Source organism: Alosa sapidissima, chromosome 23 (genome assembly GCF_018492685.1).
Source record: "Alosa sapidissima isolate fAloSap1 chromosome 23, fAloSap1.pri, whole genome shotgun sequence".
Classification (NCBI taxonomy): Eukaryota; Metazoa; Chordata; class Actinopteri; order Clupeiformes; family Clupeidae; genus Alosa; species Alosa sapidissima.
The window spans coordinates 23,752,020-23,772,213 of NC_055979.1; the positions used below are offsets into that span (position 1 = coordinate 23,752,020).

Sequence of the window (20,194 nt, forward strand, 5' to 3'; positions counted from 1 at the left end):
AACACGTGTTCACAAGATGCTCCACTAAGTGATGACTAAACAGCACCCTGCCACCCTCCATCAGCTGCTCTCAGTCCATCAACTCATTAGCCTGGTATCAAACCGTTAGATTGTGGTGTGTGTGTGTGTGTGTGTGTAGTTTTAATCCACTCAGCGTTGCATCTCACATTACATGCTCATTTGGGGAGTGACGTCGGACAGCAGCGCAGTGGTGGCTAACCCTCCCATAAACTCCAGCCCAGACAATCAGCCGGGGTTTGGGTTGGGACGCGGGCCAAGGCCAAGCTCCCCCTCCCCCCTTCCGCCTCACTACGCTGCACCTCCCCTGCTCCTCACCTCAGTAGAGGAGAGAGAGAGAGAGGGGTCTGGATTGCATTTAAACCACATGTTCCTGTGGGTCGAGCGCGTACGAGCTGTGAACCGGGGGTTGGGAATCCGGTGACCACTCCGCAACCAGACGTCCTGGGACGTGCCGTGAGCGGCGCGCAGACGAGTCAGCCGGCTGGAGGGGAGGGGAACCGAGTCCTGCGGCAGCCGCTTGCACACACACACCACGAACACACACACACACACGCTGGACACGCACACAAACACACCCCGGATACACACACACACACAAACACACCCCGGATACACACACACACACACACACACACACCCCTGACAGATTCACACACCCACGCCACTGACTTGCGTGCATAAACTCAGACACAGAGACACGCACATACTCACACACACAAAAGCACACGGATCTGAGAACGCTTGAGCTGGGCTGAGATGATGAAGACAGACATTAGTCTCAGCAGAGGAGGCGGCCATAGAGACTAATGAGTCAGAGACAGCCAGTGAGAAAGAGAGATCTCTCTGCTGAAACCTGCCTCTTGTGTCTAGTTCAAAGACCCTTTCCAGGACCTTGGAAGCAGAGGGTGTGTTTTTATTTTTCCTTCCTTTTTTAAAGAGGGAATTCCATTTGGCTTCTACTGAGGTGTCTCTGTCAACTTACCAGGTTCTTCCCCCACGTTCTCATTCACTGGGCCGGGTCTTCACGTGGGTGTGTGTGTGTGTGTGTGTGTGTGTGGTCTCACAGGGTTGTCCAGAGACTGGCTTTGGGAGTTTTTTTTTTTTTCCTTTTCATCATTATTGCATGAGAAGCAGAAGATCCTCCTCTGTCGCCATCGCAGAGCGTTCTCTCTCTGGCAACTCCACTACAGGATGTGGACTCTCCTGCACACGTTGCTGCTGCTGTTGGGCTTCCTGAGGCTGACGCCGGCCGCTGAAGACCAGAGAGTGAGTAGCTGCACAGGGTGCATTTGGGTTTTAATCACTTATTCACTCATCAGTCAGTTTAGTCCATTTTCCTCCGAGGGATGACTGGACCTTAGTACAAAGTGACTTGTTAGGCTGTCTAATATATTGAGTTCAAATTGCATTTGAAATACTCTATAGATTATTTCCACGTCTGTACAAAGGGGATCTTTGTGACAGAGTTGTGTTTCTGAGCATATGATAAGCTGTTGGAGCATACTAAATGAGTTGTTTCTGAGCATATGATGAGCTGTTGGAGCATGCTAAATTAGTTGTTTCTGAGCATATGATGAGCTGTTGGAGCATGCTTAATGAGTTGTGTTTCTGAGCATATGATAAGCTGTTGAAGCATACTAAATGAGTTGTTTCTGAGCATATGATAAGCTGTTGAAGCATACCAAATGAGTTGTTTCTGAGCATATGATGAGCTGTTGGAGCATGCTAAATGAGTTGTGTTTCTGAGCATATGATGAGCTGTTGGCGTTAAATGTTATTAATGAATTAAGTTAGTGGGCCGACTGTACAAGGGAATGCAATCTTGGTTGCTCGGTTGAATGACTGGACTGATTCCTGTGTCATTTCAGCAGCATTTACTGGCCTTAGGCTTTGCTTCCCTCTCGCTTGCTGTTGCTTACATAAGGACACGTTCCATGTGAAACAGTTTGATGACTTGTTAGGTGTAAAGACTAAGCATGGCTGGGGGTGTGGGTGAGTGGGTGCGTATTGTGCCACCCCCATTCTCTTCTCATCTCCTCCTCCTGTCTAATCTCTCTCTCCCTCTCTCTACACACACACACACACACACACATACACACACACACACACACACAGATACATACACACACAGAGAGAGACACACACATACACAGACACACATGCACACCACACACACACATACACTCACATACAGATACATACACAGGCACACATACACAGACACTCACAGACACACATACACAGACACACACACACACGCATACACACACAAATACACAGACACAACTCTTTGCTCATGCTTTTCTTGTTCACCCTGCTGTCTTGCATGTTGTTGTTGCGCTTTGTCTTAAGTGGAAGCAGGCGACTCCACCCTCCATATTGAATGGATCAGACAGACTGTTCTATATAGACTGTTCTATATAGACTGTTTTATATATACAGTTATATATATATAGTTCTACAGTCTATGGGATAAGACATAGACTGTTCTATATAGACTGTTCTATATATCCAGTTCTATATAGACTGTTCTATATATACTGTTCTATATATCCAGTTCTATATAGACTGTTTTATATATACAGTTATATATATATAGTTCTACAGTCTATGGGATAAGACATAGACTGTTCTATATAGACTGTTCTATATAGACTGTTTTATATATACAGTTATATATATATAGTTCTACAGTCTATGGGATAAGACATAGACTGTTCTATATATCCAGTTCTATATAGACTGTTTTATATATACAGTTATATATATATAGTTCTACAGTCTATGGGATAAGACATAGACTGTTCTATATAGACTGTTCTATATATCCTGTTCTATATAGACTGTTTTATATATACAGTTATATATATATATAGTTCTACAGTCTATGGGATAAGACATAGACTGTTCTATATAGACTGTTCTATATATCCAGTTCTATATAGACTGTTTTATATATACAGTTATATATATATAGTTCTACAGTCTATGGGATAAGACATAGACTGTTCTATATAGACTGTTCTATATATACTGTTCTATATAGACTGTTCTATGGGATCAGAGGGCTCCTGTCACTAATTGAACTCAGGAGAAGCAAGCAAACAGACCCTGGTGCTGGCCAGTGTGTATTGTTGCATGACAGACCCTGGTGCTGACGAGTGTGTATTGCTGCACGACAGGCTTCCCTGCACTGGCCTCCACACTACAACTTTCCATCCTCTCTGCGGCTTCCCGACTCGTAAAGGGATCAGAGGAGAACCCCCCCCCTCCCTCTTTCTCACTTCCCTGCACTCTGTCAAGCCCTCTCCCTTTTTGTAGTAAACATTTAAAGTTTGTAATTGCTCAAAATGTTCTTTTGAAATCAGGAGACGTGAATATTACAGCATTTTAATGACCACATATGGTATGGATTATAGAGGCATACGCAATCGCTGCTTTTACAGGCATGCTCTTTTCTCACTGGAGATTGGTGCACTTGTACTCCATGCCTCAGGCCAGGGTGCTGTGGAAAAATCAAAGTCTCCTGTTGTTTCTTGTGCGCTGAGTGGGTTGCACAAGAACTCTGACTAATGATCACCTCAGCGCCAGTGACAAACTGGGCACCTAAGAAAATGAGAATGAGAAAACTTTCCTCATTGCTCAGCCATGAGTGTTTGTGTAAGAGAGGGTGCCACAAGCTGTTAAACAACCAATAACAAAAAAATCTTCGCCCTGCAGCTGTTACAGTTCATGGGGTGCTCGTTAAAAAGCCAGCTCTCACTGAAACAACGGCAATCGTCTGTGGGCACGCTTGTGGGCCTCCCTTCCAACATCCAGCCATCGACCTGATGCACTCCCCGCCATCGGCCTGATGCACTCCCCACCATCGGCCTGATGCACTCCCCGCCATCGGCCTGATGCACTCCCCGCCATCGGCCTGATGCACTCCCCGGCTCCGCGGAGCCTCTGAACAGGTGGTCCATGGGAAGATGGCTGTCTCTTGGGCTCCAGCTGTTCAACATGTGCCGCTGCCAAAGGATGTTCCCTGTCAATAGAGACACATTCTGTGCCAGTGTCATGTAATAGCTGTTGTACAAGCTTCTGTGAGGAATCACACAACACTTCACTTGAGTCTGTTTACCCCAAGAGGTCAGAGATGTGTTTGGTCATGCTTAGAATGATTTTATCTTACAGATTTTCACAATTGCTTAAACACTAAAATCAAAAGTATCCCGCAGTTAGCGAAACCTTACACTCAAGGGGCAAAACATCAGCCCAGTTTTGCACAACTATAAGCACATTATCAGAATCACACATCACACACACAAAACGGTACGGACATTGATTTCCAAAACTCGAAACACATTTCTCTACTTTAGACACAGAAAACTCAGATAATGTTTCCTCTTTACAATTTCAAGGCACTACCTTCCAAAATACACACACATTAACCAATTGTTTACGTAAACACAACTATCAGGTGTGAAGACACTTAGGTGCTTAAACTAAACAATCAGTCCTAAACACAGGTGAGCCAACAGATCATTGAAAGCAATGTAGCACAGAGAAGAATAGCAAGAGATTTTTTACAAGAAGTTTTTTTTATGAAAGTCAAAGGCTGAGAATTAGTGTATGGTTTTGCATGCACTGTGCAATCTGCTGCCAATGGTGAAATTTTGCGGGGGTCACTGCGCTGATGGTGATGGGTGAAACCATTGTGAGGGGACGGGGGATTCTAAATCGGCGATTTCTGTTTGAGAGGAGTTTGGTGCGGGTTTCACACCTTCTCACAGTCCAACATGTATGAACATAAAATATACTTAAAAAAATATTATCTGATTTATAAATGGGGTGGCAACAGGGGTGGCAAGACTGTGTCCCAGGGGTGGCAGTTGCCACCCTTTGCCACCCCGTAGATCCGCGCATGCTTTATTGATCCCCAGGGGAAATTCAAGAAATGTTGTGATGTGTCAGCATAGACAACTACTACAACCAGCAGCTTGTGCAGAGGACTACTGCCTCCTTGTGGCTGGAATAGGAACTATTGGACAGTGCTTCTCATTCTCATTCTCATTCTCATGTCTATTCATTCCTATAGTATCTCTCTTATAAGAGACTGCAGTGGGAGTGACCGCAGTGTGTCAACTTTTCTCACGTTGAGTCAAAAAGAAGGATTCGATCGGGAAAGGTTGTACCACAACTTGAAGTGTGGACAGTTTATAAAATCTCCTAAAGACGTGTTCTAAGCGCGTCAAATAACATTTTTGGGTTCCATGCAGAACCCCCCCTTATCTTCCCAGAACCGTTGGATCAAGGAGATGCGGTCTGCTTCAAGTCTTGATGAGGTTCTGAGGCTGACTAACTACGCGGACTGGAAGCTGTGGAGATGCCGTCTGAAGCTAAAGCTGAAGAACCTGGACTCGTCTCCGCTGATGGAGGACCGCGCCCCATCACACCGCTCCACCCGCTACGCCTCCCCCACCTACAGCCTGGAGATCCTCAATGGTACACACAAACACACTCACACACACCTGACATCTGCAGCCTGGAGATCCTCAATGGTGCACACAAACACACTCACACACACCTGACATCTACAGCCTGGAGATCCTCAATGGTACACACAAACACACTCACACACACCTGACATCTACAGCCTGGAGATCCTCAATGGTACACACACACACACTCACACACACCTGACATCTACAGCCTGGAGATCCTCAATGGTACACACACACACACTCACACACACCTGACATCTACAGCCTGGAGATCCTCAATGGTACACACAAACACACTCACACACACCTGACATCTACAGCCTGGAGATCCTCAATGGTACACACACACACATACACACACACCTGACATCTACAGCCTGGAGATCCTCAATGGTACACACAAACACACTCACACACACCTGACATCTACAGCCTGGAGATCCTCAATGGTACACACACACACATACACACACACACCTGACACCTACAGCCTGGAGATCCTCAATGGTACACACACACACTTACACACACCTGACACCTACAGCCTGGAGATCCTCAATGGTACACACACACTCTCACACACACACCTGACACCTACAGCCTGGAGATCCTCAATGGTACACACACACACACACACACACACACACACACACACACACACACACACACACTCACATAAAAGAATTTTCAGGTCATGTTCAGAAGAACACTCAGACATTCAGCAGGTTCGACTTTGCTGTGGGCTTTGGGTTTCTCTTCCCTCACTGTAATAATTGATTAACTATTGCAGTATGACTCAGACTGCTCGATGAGGAGTTATTTACCCAAAATGTTCTGCCATATTACATTTAGGCCTAAAGGCTTTCTAGCACCTCACCTTCACTCTCACCTTCAGATTGAGAGTACTGTAAATGGAAAAACTATGACTCAGTGTACGACACTGGACACAGCTCTGGCCCACTCCATTTTGATTGTTGACCGTTTCAAGAAAGTTCCACGATCAGCATCATAGTTGTTCCCACAAGGCTTCCGTTTTAACATTCCATATGTTATCTTAATGAAGCGGAAGTAGATTGGCAACAAAATAGAACGTTCAAGCATTGTTTTTGTTTATCTTGTTGAAAGGGTCTGAAAGAGAGATGCTGCAGACCACATGCGTATGGCTCCCTATCCACTTTATTCCTGAAATCTACTTTTGTTCCAGTTTCTACTTTTGTTCCAGTCTCAGTAGGCTAACTTGGATATTCTTCAACTTATATTACTTTCAAAATGTTGAGCATTTTTCACTGAATGGGGATATTTTATATGAAGTTCACTTTTACATGGCTTAGGATGCGTCAGGCACTCTTTTAGTCAGACTATCATATGAAACTACTTAAAATCAATACAACGCAGCTTCGGCCGGAAACAGACAAACGGATTTCGGAATCCTGGAGTGTCATGAAGACGCCCATTGCTCAATAATAAAGTGGATATGGCTTTGCTGCAGACCAAACAGCATCATTCTAATGTCACTTTGCACATGAATGCTGCTGTGCTCAAATTTAGTCAAATTGATTAGCCTACTCTTACACAGCAGGCACTAGTTACTGATCTTTGGAGAACTGTGGAGAAGTCCTCATGAAGCCTATACGGTGGAGTAGAGGAGTGTGGGGCGCTAGATGGACAGGTGTGTGGGGCACTAGGAGGACAGGTGTGTGGGGTGCTAGATGGACAGGTGTGTGGGGCACTAGGAGGACAGGTGTGTGGGGCGCTAGATGGACAGGTGTGTGGGGCACTAGGAGGACAGGTGTGTGGGGCGCTAGATGGACAGGTGTGTGGGGCGCTAGGTGCACAGGTGTGTGGAAATGATAACCACAATGAGTCATGAGAGCAAAGCATAATAAGATGAGAGCCTGCTTGACATTTCACCTGGAGACACCTACCTGTAATGAAATGTGACATTAACTTCCATGACTGGATGAAATTAAATCAGACTCAGTGAGGTTCACGTGAAGACCAAATGGCATCTCCCCTTGCTCTCCTCAGCCATCAAGGATGAGTGGGAGAAGACGCAGTGCATGCCCAGGGAGACCTGTGTAGACGTTGCCACGGAGATGGGCTCCCCGACAGACATTTTCTTCAAGCCGCCGTGCGTCTCCGTGTTCAGGTGTAACGGCTGCTGCAACAAAGAGGGCGTCGCCTGCCGGAACACCAGCACCACCTACGTCAACAAAACTGTGAGTCCCACAACACTCAGGGTGCTCTTTTGTCAGATGCAGAGGGGGATGCTACGGAGCGAGGTTACTGGTTACCCAGGTAAAATTGGTAGTAACCACTGATCTCAAAGCAGTGTCATTTCAGAAGCAAAACATGCAGTGACGTCAAAGATCTTTGGTGACTGGTTCTTTTTTTTCTCACAAAGTTACTGGGGTAACCTCTTTTTGTAGTATAGGCCTCAGAACTGGAATCAGAATCCTATATGTTGACAAGTATGTTGACACACACACACACACACACACACACAGAGAGATGTCTCTCTGATGCAATGTTCCAGGGGTGTTCAATTGATTGTGACCCAGGGACTACTCTGGACCCTTCTGAATGAGGAAGCAACCTGTGGACTACCATCCACCACTAAATTAAAAAAAATAGTGATTGCCACGCTGAAACCACAAACCTCTGCAATATAGTACAATATAGAGACAATGTGCATAGTATTTTACATTTACATATATTCATTTATCCAACGCAACTTAAATACAGTATATCAATTATATTATTCATTCATTAATTCATTCATTAATAATTACAGTGCATGAAAATGCACTGTTCTGTTATCCAAAGTCTTCTTCTCCTTCTTCTAACCAAAATTTCTGTGTCTAATTCAGCTTCAACCATTTAACGTAGAAACTTCGTTGAAACTTTGTAATGTAGGTCTTGAAAAGGACTTAAGCAATATATTTTTCATTATTTTAAACTTTATACTTTTTAAGATATTAACTATACATGATAACTATCACATTTTTTGCATTTTCATGCACTGGTAATGGAATTGCATTTCTAGTTATTAATATTATGTATATAAATAGTATTATGATACCATTAGTACTATACCAATATTACTCTATGATGTATTATTTACATACGGGACACCATGTACAAATGAAATGCACACTGTGTAGCCTGTGTGTAGCGTGGAAGTGCCAACAGTATATGGCACAGGGGGGTGGGATGTGGCCCACACGGTCCCACTGTCTGACCAGCTCGGTGTTCCCGCAGCTCTTCAGTGTGACCCCCTTCAAAACGTCCCCCGAGCCTGTGCTGGTGAAGGTGGCCAATCACACGGAGTGTAAGTGTCTGGAGCCCCCGATGATCCGCCGGCACACGGCCACCCGCACAAGGAACTGGTGAGTCCTCTCAGCGCCAATACAGCTACTCCACACTGCCCCCACGCCACAGTTCCAGTTATGGGGGTGCTTGGCCCCCTCTGATTAGGACCTGGACTGGACCCCCCCAAAAGAGATAAAAACAAGTCTAGGGGGATTGCAGTATTCAATATATTCTTATGTAATTGCAATTCTGTACCTCCCAAACTACGTTAAAATTACCATTATACTAGTGTGCAGCAAGTTAGGTCATTCAGTAGTGTGCAAAAGAGCCAGGAGTTGGTGATGGCCATTCCACTAGTGTACACGTCAGCAGGATTTCAAATTTGACGTGTAGGTTGAAGGCATGCTGTCTTGATATGAAATGACAAAGACAATGAAAAAGTCGGGTGTCCTGTGGTGTCAAGAGGATAAAGAATGAAGAATGAATACTGGTGTTGTGCCCTAGCACAAGCCACTAACAGCACAAGCCGCTACACATGGGCTTTTTTTAATTGTGCAGTTAGGACATGTCAGCAACCTTGAGTGTTGAGAAAGTATTATAGAAATGCAACTTATTATTATTAGTAAGCTCAAGGAGTGCCTTGGTTTGGAGGTTTTTCTCTCCCTTTGTCCTTTATGAAGGGCCACAAATTATGACTGAGATAGTAGATATTGCACTTGATACTATAGGAGTCTGTAGAAGAATGGGTAACCTGTAACTGGCCTAGTCTACACTACCTGTTCCTTCTATCCAAGATACTGTACTTAAGGTACTTATTCAAGTCAATTGATTTGTACAATTCTCCAGTCTGGTACTGTAAGTATTTGATGTGTTGCTGTGCAGGTGTTCTCTAGCAGGCCAGCCCGACGTCTCCCACAGGCTCTGTGACAACGGGCTGATTTGGGACTGCATGGAGGACCGCTGTGTCCCGTACCCCTCACAAAAACCAGGTGTGTGTCCCCCGTACCCCTCACAAAAACCAGGTGTGTGTCCTGTACCTCTCAGAAAATCAAGGTGTGTCCCACGTACCTCTCACAAAAACCAGGTGTGTGTCCCCCGTACCCCTCACAAAAACCAGGTGTCCCCCTCACAAAAACCAGGTGTGTGTCCTGTACCTCTCAGAAAATCCAGGTGTGTCCCCTGTACCTCTCACACAAACCAGCTCCCCCCCATACCCTTCACGCAAAATCCAGGTGCCTCCCCTGTACCGGCACAAAAACCAGGTGTGTGTCCCCCGTACCCCTTACAAAAACCAGTTGTGTGTCCCCCGTACCCCTCACAAAAACCAGGTGTGTGTCCCGTACCTCAGGTCTGCGTCCCTTGTTCTCTTCACAAACACTGCCTTGGCTTTACTGACCTGCTGAGTTGCGGTCACTAGGTCACACTTGGCAGCTTGTTATGAGCATGTCCTGTCAGATGCGTTTCATTACCGTTTCATTCTCCTCTCTTCCCTCCTGCTCTAGTAGCGTCCACCAACGTCCAGAGGGCTCACTGTGAAATCGATGTGAATCGCTGCGAGTGCATTCCGAGAGACCAGCGTCCAAGTCAACCTCCAAGGAATTGAAAACAAGTCGTCGGATCAACCAGGAGTAGCTCAAGTGAGATACCTCCAAACTTTGAATCCTTAGAAATGGCACCCCAGGAACTTCTAGGAGTCACACGAAAATACAAGCATATCAAAGAACATTTTCTAATTATTATGTTTGCCTATGGAAGGTGTATAATGGCCATCATTAAAGTAAATATGGATAAGATAGGCCAATAAGGATCCTGTCTCCTGCCCCAAAGCCTCCTGTAGTCATTGTAATTACATTGATATTCACTGATCACTGATTTCTGGTTGACTGATATTCACTGATCACTGGTTTCTTTTCCCTTTTCCTCCGACAGCTGCAAATGAAGAAATAGCCAATGGAGAAATGAGAACGCAGACAATCTGCTGGACTTGAAAGCAGAACACCACATTCTAATTTATTAATGAATGTCCCTATTTATATCACATGGCCTTGTACAGCCTTTGCATTTTAACCATCACCTGATTGATTCTATCATTAACAAAACTGCAAAAGGCTTTTTTAACATGTGCTTCTGAGTGGTTCCGATTCAGAGTAGTGTGTAAATATGACGCATGCCTTCCTTCTGTGCACTGAGCAAAACAAATCAAAAATGTACTTTAAAAGAATGATATTTTTGTAATTTCTTGCCAAGCTGTGTAAATAGATATTTCCTGTGCAATGTTCCCCATTTCCCGTGTTGTCATTTCCAGTGTTGAATTGTGCAGAAGCACTCAGTGTTTCATCAGCAGTTAAAATGCCATCTCAACTGAGCTCTAACAAAACATGGCCATTACTCTGAGTTTGGTGTTCGGCAGTGAATATGACGGCAGATGATTATCATTATGAAGGGACTGGTTCTCACAGTAAACAAACAGTACCTATAAAGTGGAAATGGTTGGCACAGCAACACATAGCTAATTGGGCTCAGTTGGGCTGAGTTTGCCACAGGTAGGCAGATAGAAGTGCAATTTTCAATGGACTAATTACATTCAGAACAGAAATGGCACTAGTGTCCTCCCTTCAAATAGGCACATCTGATTCATCAATGTTTAGTTTATTCAGAGGAAAATCACACAGTTCCCTCGAAGCAAATGTGAATGGGTCTCTAGCACATCACCGTCACAATTCCTTCAGTATGAAAGACCAAACAATGGGTTCACCTGACATTATTATTTCAGAACAAGATGTACATGAACACATCAAGCAGCTGGACAGAAGAGTGCTGCAACAGTAACCTTAACTGGACATAGAGATGACACCAGGTGCACAGCGTCACTCTCAGGCTGAGGTCACCGTTACAGCTGAAAAATTCCAAATCAGTCACTGTCAGCCAATGTCCATGATTCCATCAAAGCCAACACTCCTGATTCTCATCATTGCCAAGTCAATTGGAGGCGCCAGAGAGTGCACAGGCTCACTGCGGTGGGGGACTGGCTGTGTTGGCGCGCAGGATGCCCCTCAGAACCCTGTAGCTGGCCAGGGGCTGGTTCTCCTTGGGCGGGTAGCAGGGCCCGCGGTCCGTCACGTAGGCGTAGGGGAAGCGCAGGACCCACATGCTGTCCGGCGCCAGCACCACCTCCGGCTGCTCGGGGTGGAACACCGGACATGGGGGCAGCCCTGGCTGCACCTGAGCAGGAGGAGAGAAAACACAGAGTCCTGTATGCTGTAGTGCAATACAACCGTATGGTATAGGAAATATATACTGAATATATACTGATTAGTGCAATATAACCTTAAGGTATAGGAAATATATACTGAATATATACTGATTAGTGCAATAAAACCCAATGGTATAGGAAATATATACTGAATATATACTGATTAGTGCAATAAAACCGTATGGTATAGGAAATATATACTGAATATATACTGATTAGTGCAATAAAACTGTATGGTATAGTAAATAGTGCAATAAAACTGTATGGTATAGGAAATATATACTAATTAGTGCATAGGAAATATATACTGAATATATTGTGATTTACTGTATGTAGTCTCACACAACACTATCCAAAAAAACATCCCCTTGTATGCTATAAATAGTTATCACAATGACACTTCTATTCTTAGTCATCTTCAGGTCTTCAATCTGTCAATACCTGTCTACTTGTCTGTGCTGCTAAAATGCAGTGACTGTGTGGGGTGGCAGTGCAGTAGTAGAGTGTATGTGCTAAGACATGTCAAAATCATGTGAAGTAGACAGCAAAGCCAAGGCATGCATTTCCTACACAATTCCACTGAGAATAAACACAAACAAGAAGCTATGAGACATATAGAGACAGAGAGAGAGAGTGAGATAGAGACTGTGTGAGTGACATAATTATTATTATTATTATTTATATTTATATTATTATTATTATTATTATTATGAGACAGAGGGAGTGACAGAGACTGTGTGAGTGAGATTAATGGTTTCAATTGACGCAAATTTGACGCTGCTCTCATTGAGGTTGAATGGAGGCGAAATTTGCAGAAATTTGCAAATCCAGGTAGCCGACAGGCCAACCGCTAGCCTTTCCGGACATTGCACAATTTGTAAGTTTAGCTAGGCGGCTAGGCTACATGCTACAACACAGGTATGAAATATATTATGTCTTAGTGACCTTGTTGTTTCTTTGAACATGAATTGTTGTTTATAGGCAACATCAACTTAGTCAAGGCATAAAGATCCTTGTATGTCTTCATTAAGTACTTTTGAACTAGCACGTAGCCTCGTTTGGCACCGCTTGTAGCCACTGCTGTTTTGCTCTGTTTCGCCGTACATGCCCCCCAGGCTAAAATTCGTTGGGCGAAATTCACAAGGTGTTTCGCTGTGTGGAAACCTACCGTAAGAGAGAAGTAATGGCCGAGCGAGATTATAAGAGGTATGTATGAAAATGTTCAATACCTGAGGGCTGAGCGAGTGGGTGAGCGAGATTAAGAGTAGGTATGTATGAAAATGTTTAATACCTATGTGCTGAGCGAGATTAAGAGGTATGTATGAAAATGTTTAATACCTATGTGCTGAGCGAGATTAAGAGGTATGTATGAAAATGTTCAATACCTAAGTGCTGAGCAAGTGTGTGAGTGCTTGATCAAAGGGCTTTACCAGAAGGCTGAGGGCTTTACCTGCAGACTGAATAGCAGGCTTTACCTGCAGACTGAGCGTGAGCGTGAGTGCTTGATCAGGGGGATTTACCTGAGGGCTGAGCGTGAGCTCCAGAGGGGCGTCAGGCACCACGATGAAGAGGCGTGCCAGCTGGGCGAAGTGGGGCTTGACGCCGCGGCCTTGCGAGGGCGAGGGGACGTACAGGGGCATGTCCGAGTTGAGCGCCCTGGTGGCCGGCTCTTTGGCACCGCCCGGACCCAGCACCTTCACCACCTTGTCAGGTGCCGAGCTGAGGAACCGCCGGCCCCTGCTGTCTTCGTACTCAAAGCCCACGAAGGCCCGAGCTACGTCGTCCCGGCGACGGCCGCGCCACAGGTACCCCGCCCCACCACGCTTCCCAGACAGCGCCTTGTTGGGGGCGGGCCAGGACGAGGAGCTGCCGTCCAGCGGCTCCACCGCGCCCACGTCCTCCTCCGTGCGGCAGCGGATGACCACATCCCAAGGCAGCAAGAAGTTGGAACCGGGCAGGAAGCCAGGCTGCTCCAGGCCTGTGTGTGGGTTGTAGGACTTGGCCGGGCCCAGCTTGACCAGCGACCAGCTGGAGAACTTGGGCAGCAGCCCCTTGGAGCAGCCGGAGTGCAGCATGCCGGGCAGGTACTCCACGGTGGAGTGCTGGCGGTCCACCACGCTGGGCCTCTTCTCCGGGCCCTCCGTGCCGTCCCCGTACGGCCCCAGGCTGTCCGTGGACTGGCCCAGGCTCAGGGCCAAGCTCAGGCCCGTGCTGTCGCCCGGCGTGTGGCTCACAGCGCCCTCTTTCTCCTTCAGGTGCTCGCCCTCCTCCTCCTCACCAGCAGGGGGCGCCGGTTCAGGGGTCCGGCTGGTGTCGTCGCTGGCCGGGGCCGGGTCAGGGGTGCTGGCCTGGAACACTGGGAACTGGATCCGCTCCAGCTTCCCACAGCACTTCTCCTCCAGCATCTGCACAGCAGAACAAGAAACAAGCACTTTAAACAACAGCAATTACATTACAACCAATGTCAAATGGAAATAAGTCAGTCTCACCGGGTAAAACTCTGGGTGAAACTGACAGAGATAAATTGTAAGTACTATATATATATATATATATACACACACACACACACACACACATACACACACACATTTACTAATTATCCCTTTCAGTATCACCCAGAAACCAAAACTCTGGTGAAACTGAAAGGGATAAATGGAAATGGTCGTATTTTAATCAGTGAAAGTCCATTTTCACTGACCTGGTAGAAGTCATAGTTGGCTGCCTGAATATCAAAGGGGTCTTCCCGAGGGCTCTGCTTCCTGCCACAGTTACAGGCGCTGCTAGAGCGCCCCCTGCTGTTGTGCTGCATGATTGGAGGGTTGTGGTCCAACTCTGGCTTTTCTCCTACAAAGAACCAGTCACACTCTCCAAATGTTAGTCAATCCACTGCAGGACTTTAGTACTTCATTACACAGTACAACAGCACCCTTGTATTTAGGTGTTTCTATGATTCTACTCGATGTCTTTCATAGCTAGAGATACTAAAAAGAACACACAATTATTTACAATAAGAGTGAACAATGTCTAGCAACAATTACTGCGGACACTACTTGATACTTTGTAAACATAAGTGGCTAAATTCAGTTATTTCAGCTCTGCCAACAGAGGTGTGTGTGCCGAGAGTTCACCTGGCTTGGGCAGGAGATGGAACTTGTGCACACAGTGCTGGTCAGTGAGGCTCCGCTCCTCACACAGCTGGTGCCCATTGCTCCAGAACTTATAGCAGTCCTCATGCAGCTGCATGGCGTAGCGCTGGAAGGCGATGCCACGAGCATGCTGACTGTAGACGCGCAGTGCTTGGGCCAGCTGGTTTTTGTGGACCGTGGTCGTGTAGTTGTGAGGAAGGTTGGACTGGTAAGCGCTATGGGCCAGAGGGAGAGCCTTCTGGCAACGGTTCTCAGAGAACTTGGCCTCGGCGTCCAGGAAGCCCTCCAACACTTTCAGCTGTGCCTGGACTTTGATGGCGATCTCAGCCATTTCCTCTTCTGTGTTGGTCATCATCACTTGGTGAAGACGGTAGGCCACCTGCGCCCATCTGGAGTAAGTGGGCAACTCAAAATGTGAGGGCTGGGGATTGCGACCCACACTGTCATCGAAGCCTTTCTTGGTCAGCACTAACTCCACATGCTGCCACAAAAACTCCTTCAAAGTGCAGTCCACGAGCTGACCCCCGGAGGAGAGGTTCGTGTTCTCCACATTGAAAGAGGGCTGTCTAGACGAGTGGCGCATTTGGTTGTAGCGCCTTGGACCTGGTGCTGGAGTGCCTGTGTCATTTTCCCGCAGGGCGCAGTTGGAGCGCAACTGAGTCAGCAGCGCACCGACTGGATCTTCGTCGGGTCCAGGAACGACGTACACAAATGCCTGGTTAGCAGGTACTGTAAAGAGACAGTTGCTGCTTTGATTGGTGAGCACTCGACTTTTACGAAAAATTCTATAAATTTGATCCTCAAGAGCGTGTTGCAGGCGTCTTCGCGGAGAATGCTTTTTGGGCCTGTCCGAGTTTCCTCCACAACCATCGGCGCCGTTCCCACTTCCAGGACCACTGACTCTGAGTGTACCGTTCATTTGGAACACGAACAACAAACGAGGCGGACACGGGCGACAGTTCATCTTCCATTCTTTTGATACGGGCGAATCTTTCAAAGTAGCCCTTAGTAGTGGTAGTACCTTTTGACGAAGTGCGTCCAAAGCGCGGAACAGTTTGTCATAAGTCACATCAAATGAGCAGGTCGGGTGTATTAACAAAAGAACATGGCACAATGAGAAAAGGTAGAGCAACTGCATACAGTGTTGCTTCTCAGCTCCCTTCCAGAACTCGTGAGCCTCTGCGTGTCCGACACCCGCGCACAAAGTCTCACATGCTTTGAGAAGCTGTCGATTATCAAACACTGAAGTCAGCACGAGATATAATACGCGGCTTTCTTGATTATAATACGCCTGAATCACGGCTCCACTTTCCTGGTTATCCGTGTCACCTAGCCCAAACAGAGAGAAAATGTGCTTGTCAGCCAGTGTGTTGAGGAGTGATTCTTTGGGGGATCCGGGTTGCATTGCGCTTTTACCAAATATTCCCAAAACACAAACACCCTCATCTTTGTATAGAGGGTCCTCTATGATCTCCGACTGTAAAAAAGCCCCTATACTAACTGGCAGAGCCATGATAGCCAAAGCTTCTAAACAAAGATTGTTAAGGCGGAGCAAGATATTTCATCAGGAGCCACTTCCGGGAACCCGGATCGCACGAGGGGGGGGTCAAAATCCCCCTTTATGCAGAGCAGAGACAGCGACTGCTCCATTGAAGTCTATGGGCATAGCTCAGAATTTTACCACATATGCTAAGGTCTTGGTTCTATAGAGTTAGGAATGTGAATTTCGGGCACGTTTCCATGATCCTCAAACCCTTCTGAACATTTCAGGTACATTTTTAGCATTTTTGAGCATTCCAGTCTGGAGAAAATCGACTTTATATCAGGTGTGCGCCGGTTATTTATGCCGCTGCTGTTGGCCGGTTGCAACGTATGCTCATCAATACGTCATCGACACGCCTCTTTATGCAGACAGGATTCGATCCCCATTTCGCGCCCATAGACATGAACTACGACGAAGTATCTTGCTCCGCCTTAACAATCTTTGTTCTAAACATTACAGACGGGGAGTGGACTAGCCTACTTCCGTGAGTGTCGTCAAAATTCGTCCGTGCTGAAACAACAGCACTAGAGTGGCTGTCCTTGTAGAGAAAATACATATCAAGAACTTGAATCCGTGATTTGTGGTTTGTATAATATACCGTTATATTTTATTGTATAATCCAGTTGTAGGCTATCCAATTTAAATATGCTATATCATATTAATTAAATTCGGAAGAAAAGAGATGAAAGTCCACCTATACACTGAAAACTGATTGGTTGATTTAGCGAAACAGGCCAATCAGGATGCTCTCTGTCTTGGATGCGCTCAGGCACACACGCACCACCCCTCTCCGTCGTGTGCGCGCTATATGCACACGCGATTTGAAGTCTCGAGCATGCACGCTCTTTGTCGCTCGCTCTAGATTCCGGGAGATTTTATCTCATTTGTGGGCATCAGGGAGCCGTTATCAATATGCGTACTAACATCATTTAGCTTATTTAGGCTTAAATAGGCTGCCGTCTCCCAACTAATATGCGTGAGACTCCGGGAACTTCCAGGACACTTGGGACCACTGGAGATAACGTAGAAGCAACAAAAACGTTATTTAAAACAACGAATGAAGTGGACTCTTGTTGTCCACGAAGACAGACTACTTCGTCTAAGATAGGCTACTGGCTAGTCTAATAAAAACAAAAATGGAAATAACAGGTCTGAATTGACACTATTAAGCTGCCTATATCACAATTATATTTCCTTTGCAAAAATGCTTTATTGACGCAATTAAGCTTCAAAAGTTGATTTGAGCTTAAGGCATACCTGTCAACACTCCCGTTTTTCCCGGGTTTCTCCCGTATTTCAAGGTCTCCCAGCACCCTCCAGTTTTGTTATTTCTCCTGGAAAACTCCCGTAATTTGCATGGCCATAAAATCATTGATTCATTCAGGTTGCCAGATTGTGTATGAAATAGCCTACACCCTACACATACACGATCACTTAGTTTCAATTTCAACCGTTTTGGCTATGGCAACCCAAAACCCAAATAAGGAAGCGGGTGCCGACTGCGCAGCCTGAGTCTCGTCGTAAGCAAGCGGGCTAGTTGAATGGCCTACTCCAGAACTAGTTGTTGTGAAATTGTTGGGAATTTAATTGATTAACTCATCACATAAACTGTTATTGATCGTGTTGATACACTGAACTTGTGCCCTCGGAACCAAATCTGACAAGCAGCTTTGGAGTTTTGGGAGTAGGCTGCAGGCAGGCAGCTGGTGGATACATAACTGCCATGCGTAAGGTAATGGTAAGGTAAAAGCAACGACCGAAATGCAGTGTTGAAACACGTGTATGAAACGTATTGCATATGCAAACACAGATCCGGTATAAACACTGGCCCCCACCCCCCGAAAAAAAATCTCCCGTTTTTGGAAAGCTAAATGTTGACAGGTATGGCTTAAGGCAGTGTTACTCATTGCGCGGCTCGTCAAGCTATTATTGGTGGCTCGCATGCAGCTTTGGCGAGATTTCGCCAAATTTGGTTTTACTCATTTTGAGTAGGCCTAAACTGTTCGCCAAAAGCCATAATCTCTGGCCCCAGCTTGATAAAAACAAAAGTAGGCTCTGATTTAGCCTAGTCTACTACTGTATGACTTCAACGAGGTGATCTTTAGTTTCGTTCTGCTTACAGTATCTCACTGCCACTTGCAACGCCTTTGAATGAGGCCTACACAAAACAGATATTATAGGAGGCCTACTATTATTATTAGTCCAGTGATACATATGGGCCTCACCTAGGCTACTCGAAATTAGGCTGTTGTGATGGACGGATTATGAGCCACTGGGCCCCTGGGCACAGACATGAAAAGGGCCCCCCTGCCCAAATCAGAAAGTTAGTACATTTACATTTATCCATTTAGCGTACACTTTTCATCCAAAGTGACTTACATATGTCAATTACAAGAAGCTACATTGTCCCCAGAGCAACTTTGGGTTAAGTGCCTTGCTCAACAGTGGAAACCGGGAATTGTACCCACAACTTCAGGCTACTGTGTGTTAGCCCAGCTAACCAACCTAACTCAGCAATGCTAGAAATTTTTTGAACTATCACCCAACAGAAACAGAAGCCTGTGTTGTCCTCATATTTAGGGGCAGCCGTGGCCTACTAGTTAGCACTTCGGACTTGTAGCTGGAGGGTTGCTGGTTTAAATCCCGACCAGTAGGCACGGCTGAAGTGCCCTTGAGCAAGGCACCTAACCCCTCACTGCTCCCCGCTGTTGTTGCAGGCAGCTCACTGCGTCGGGATTAGTGTGTGTTTCACCTCACTGTGTGTTCACTGTGTGCTGAGTGTGTTTCACTAATTCACGGATTGGGATAAATGCATGGGCCTCTCTTCTCTGCAAGCTTCAGCATCTGAGTTGCTGTTATGCCTAAATATCTCTGTTTGACCCAGAAGCTGTATTCGGTAGGCTATATTCACATGCAACTGTATTCTTTTCCCAGAGCTTTTGCTTTCTCTGTCTTATGCAGTGTTAGGGCCTCCTCTACGAGGAGATTTCTAGTCCACGGAGCAGCAAAGTTACAGGCTATATATGCCCACAAGGATGCACCAGAATAAAGGAAATCAGCCTACTCAGTATAAAATAAATCCTGGGGGAGAACCCCTTGACCCCCACTACTTTGTCCCACCCAGGTTTGAAATGCCTCCAACACCCTTGTAGCCTACCTGCTGTTGGTCTAAAAGCCTATTTATGCCTTAAACTCATCTCCTGTCATTTAGTCTAGTCATCAACAGAAAATGAACGCATTGAAGAAAAGAAGAATGGATTTGGGCGCGTTTTGCTAACGTGTAGGCCCTACGCTTGTATTCCAGTCAACGATAGGCCTGTATCAAAATACTAATTTATAATGAAGGCCCAATGGAAAATGTAATTGAGTAAAAAGTAGAATTCTAGTTCAAATATTTACTCGAGTAAGAGTAAAATTACAGACTTAAAAAAGG

The 20,194-nt window shown here is 45.9% G+C and overlaps 2 protein-coding genes across 3 annotated transcripts; one reads left to right on the forward strand and one right to left on the reverse strand.

Annotated features, from left to right (window-relative positions):
• Positions 1-381: 381 nt before the first annotated feature.
• On the forward strand, positions 382-11,088 carry vegfd (vascular endothelial growth factor D). 2 transcript variants are annotated; one of them, XM_042080200.1, is made up of 8 exons: positions 382-926; positions 1,088-1,287; positions 5,283-5,508; positions 7,536-7,726; positions 8,769-8,896; positions 9,702-9,808; positions 10,322-10,456; positions 10,749-11,088. In XM_042080200.1, exons 2-7 carry the CDS (start codon positions 1,213-1,215, stop codon positions 10,420-10,422), a joined length of 828 nt encoding a protein of 275 aa, XP_041936134.1. In that variant the 5' UTR covers positions 382-926; positions 1,088-1,212; the 3' UTR covers positions 10,423-10,456; positions 10,749-11,088. The 2 variants fall into 2 exon arrangements, with proteins under 2 accessions (XP_041936134.1, XP_041936135.1); XM_042080201.1 differs by having other exon boundaries at positions 382-1,287; positions 10,325-10,456.
• Positions 11,089-11,452: 364 nt separating this feature from the next.
• smg8 (SMG8 nonsense mediated mRNA decay factor) lies at positions 11,453-17,295 on the reverse strand. Its single transcript, XM_042080165.1, has 5 exons — positions 17,215-17,295; positions 15,201-16,752; positions 14,771-14,916; positions 13,593-14,477; positions 11,453-12,041 (listed from the first exon to the last, which is right to left on the reverse strand). The coding sequence occupies exons 2-5, from the start codon at positions 16,729-16,731 to the stop codon at positions 11,829-11,831; spliced, it is 2,775 nt and encodes a 924-aa protein (XP_041936099.1). The 5' UTR covers positions 16,732-16,752; positions 17,215-17,295; the 3' UTR covers positions 11,453-11,828.
• Between the last annotated feature and the right edge of the window lie 2,899 nt (positions 17,296-20,194).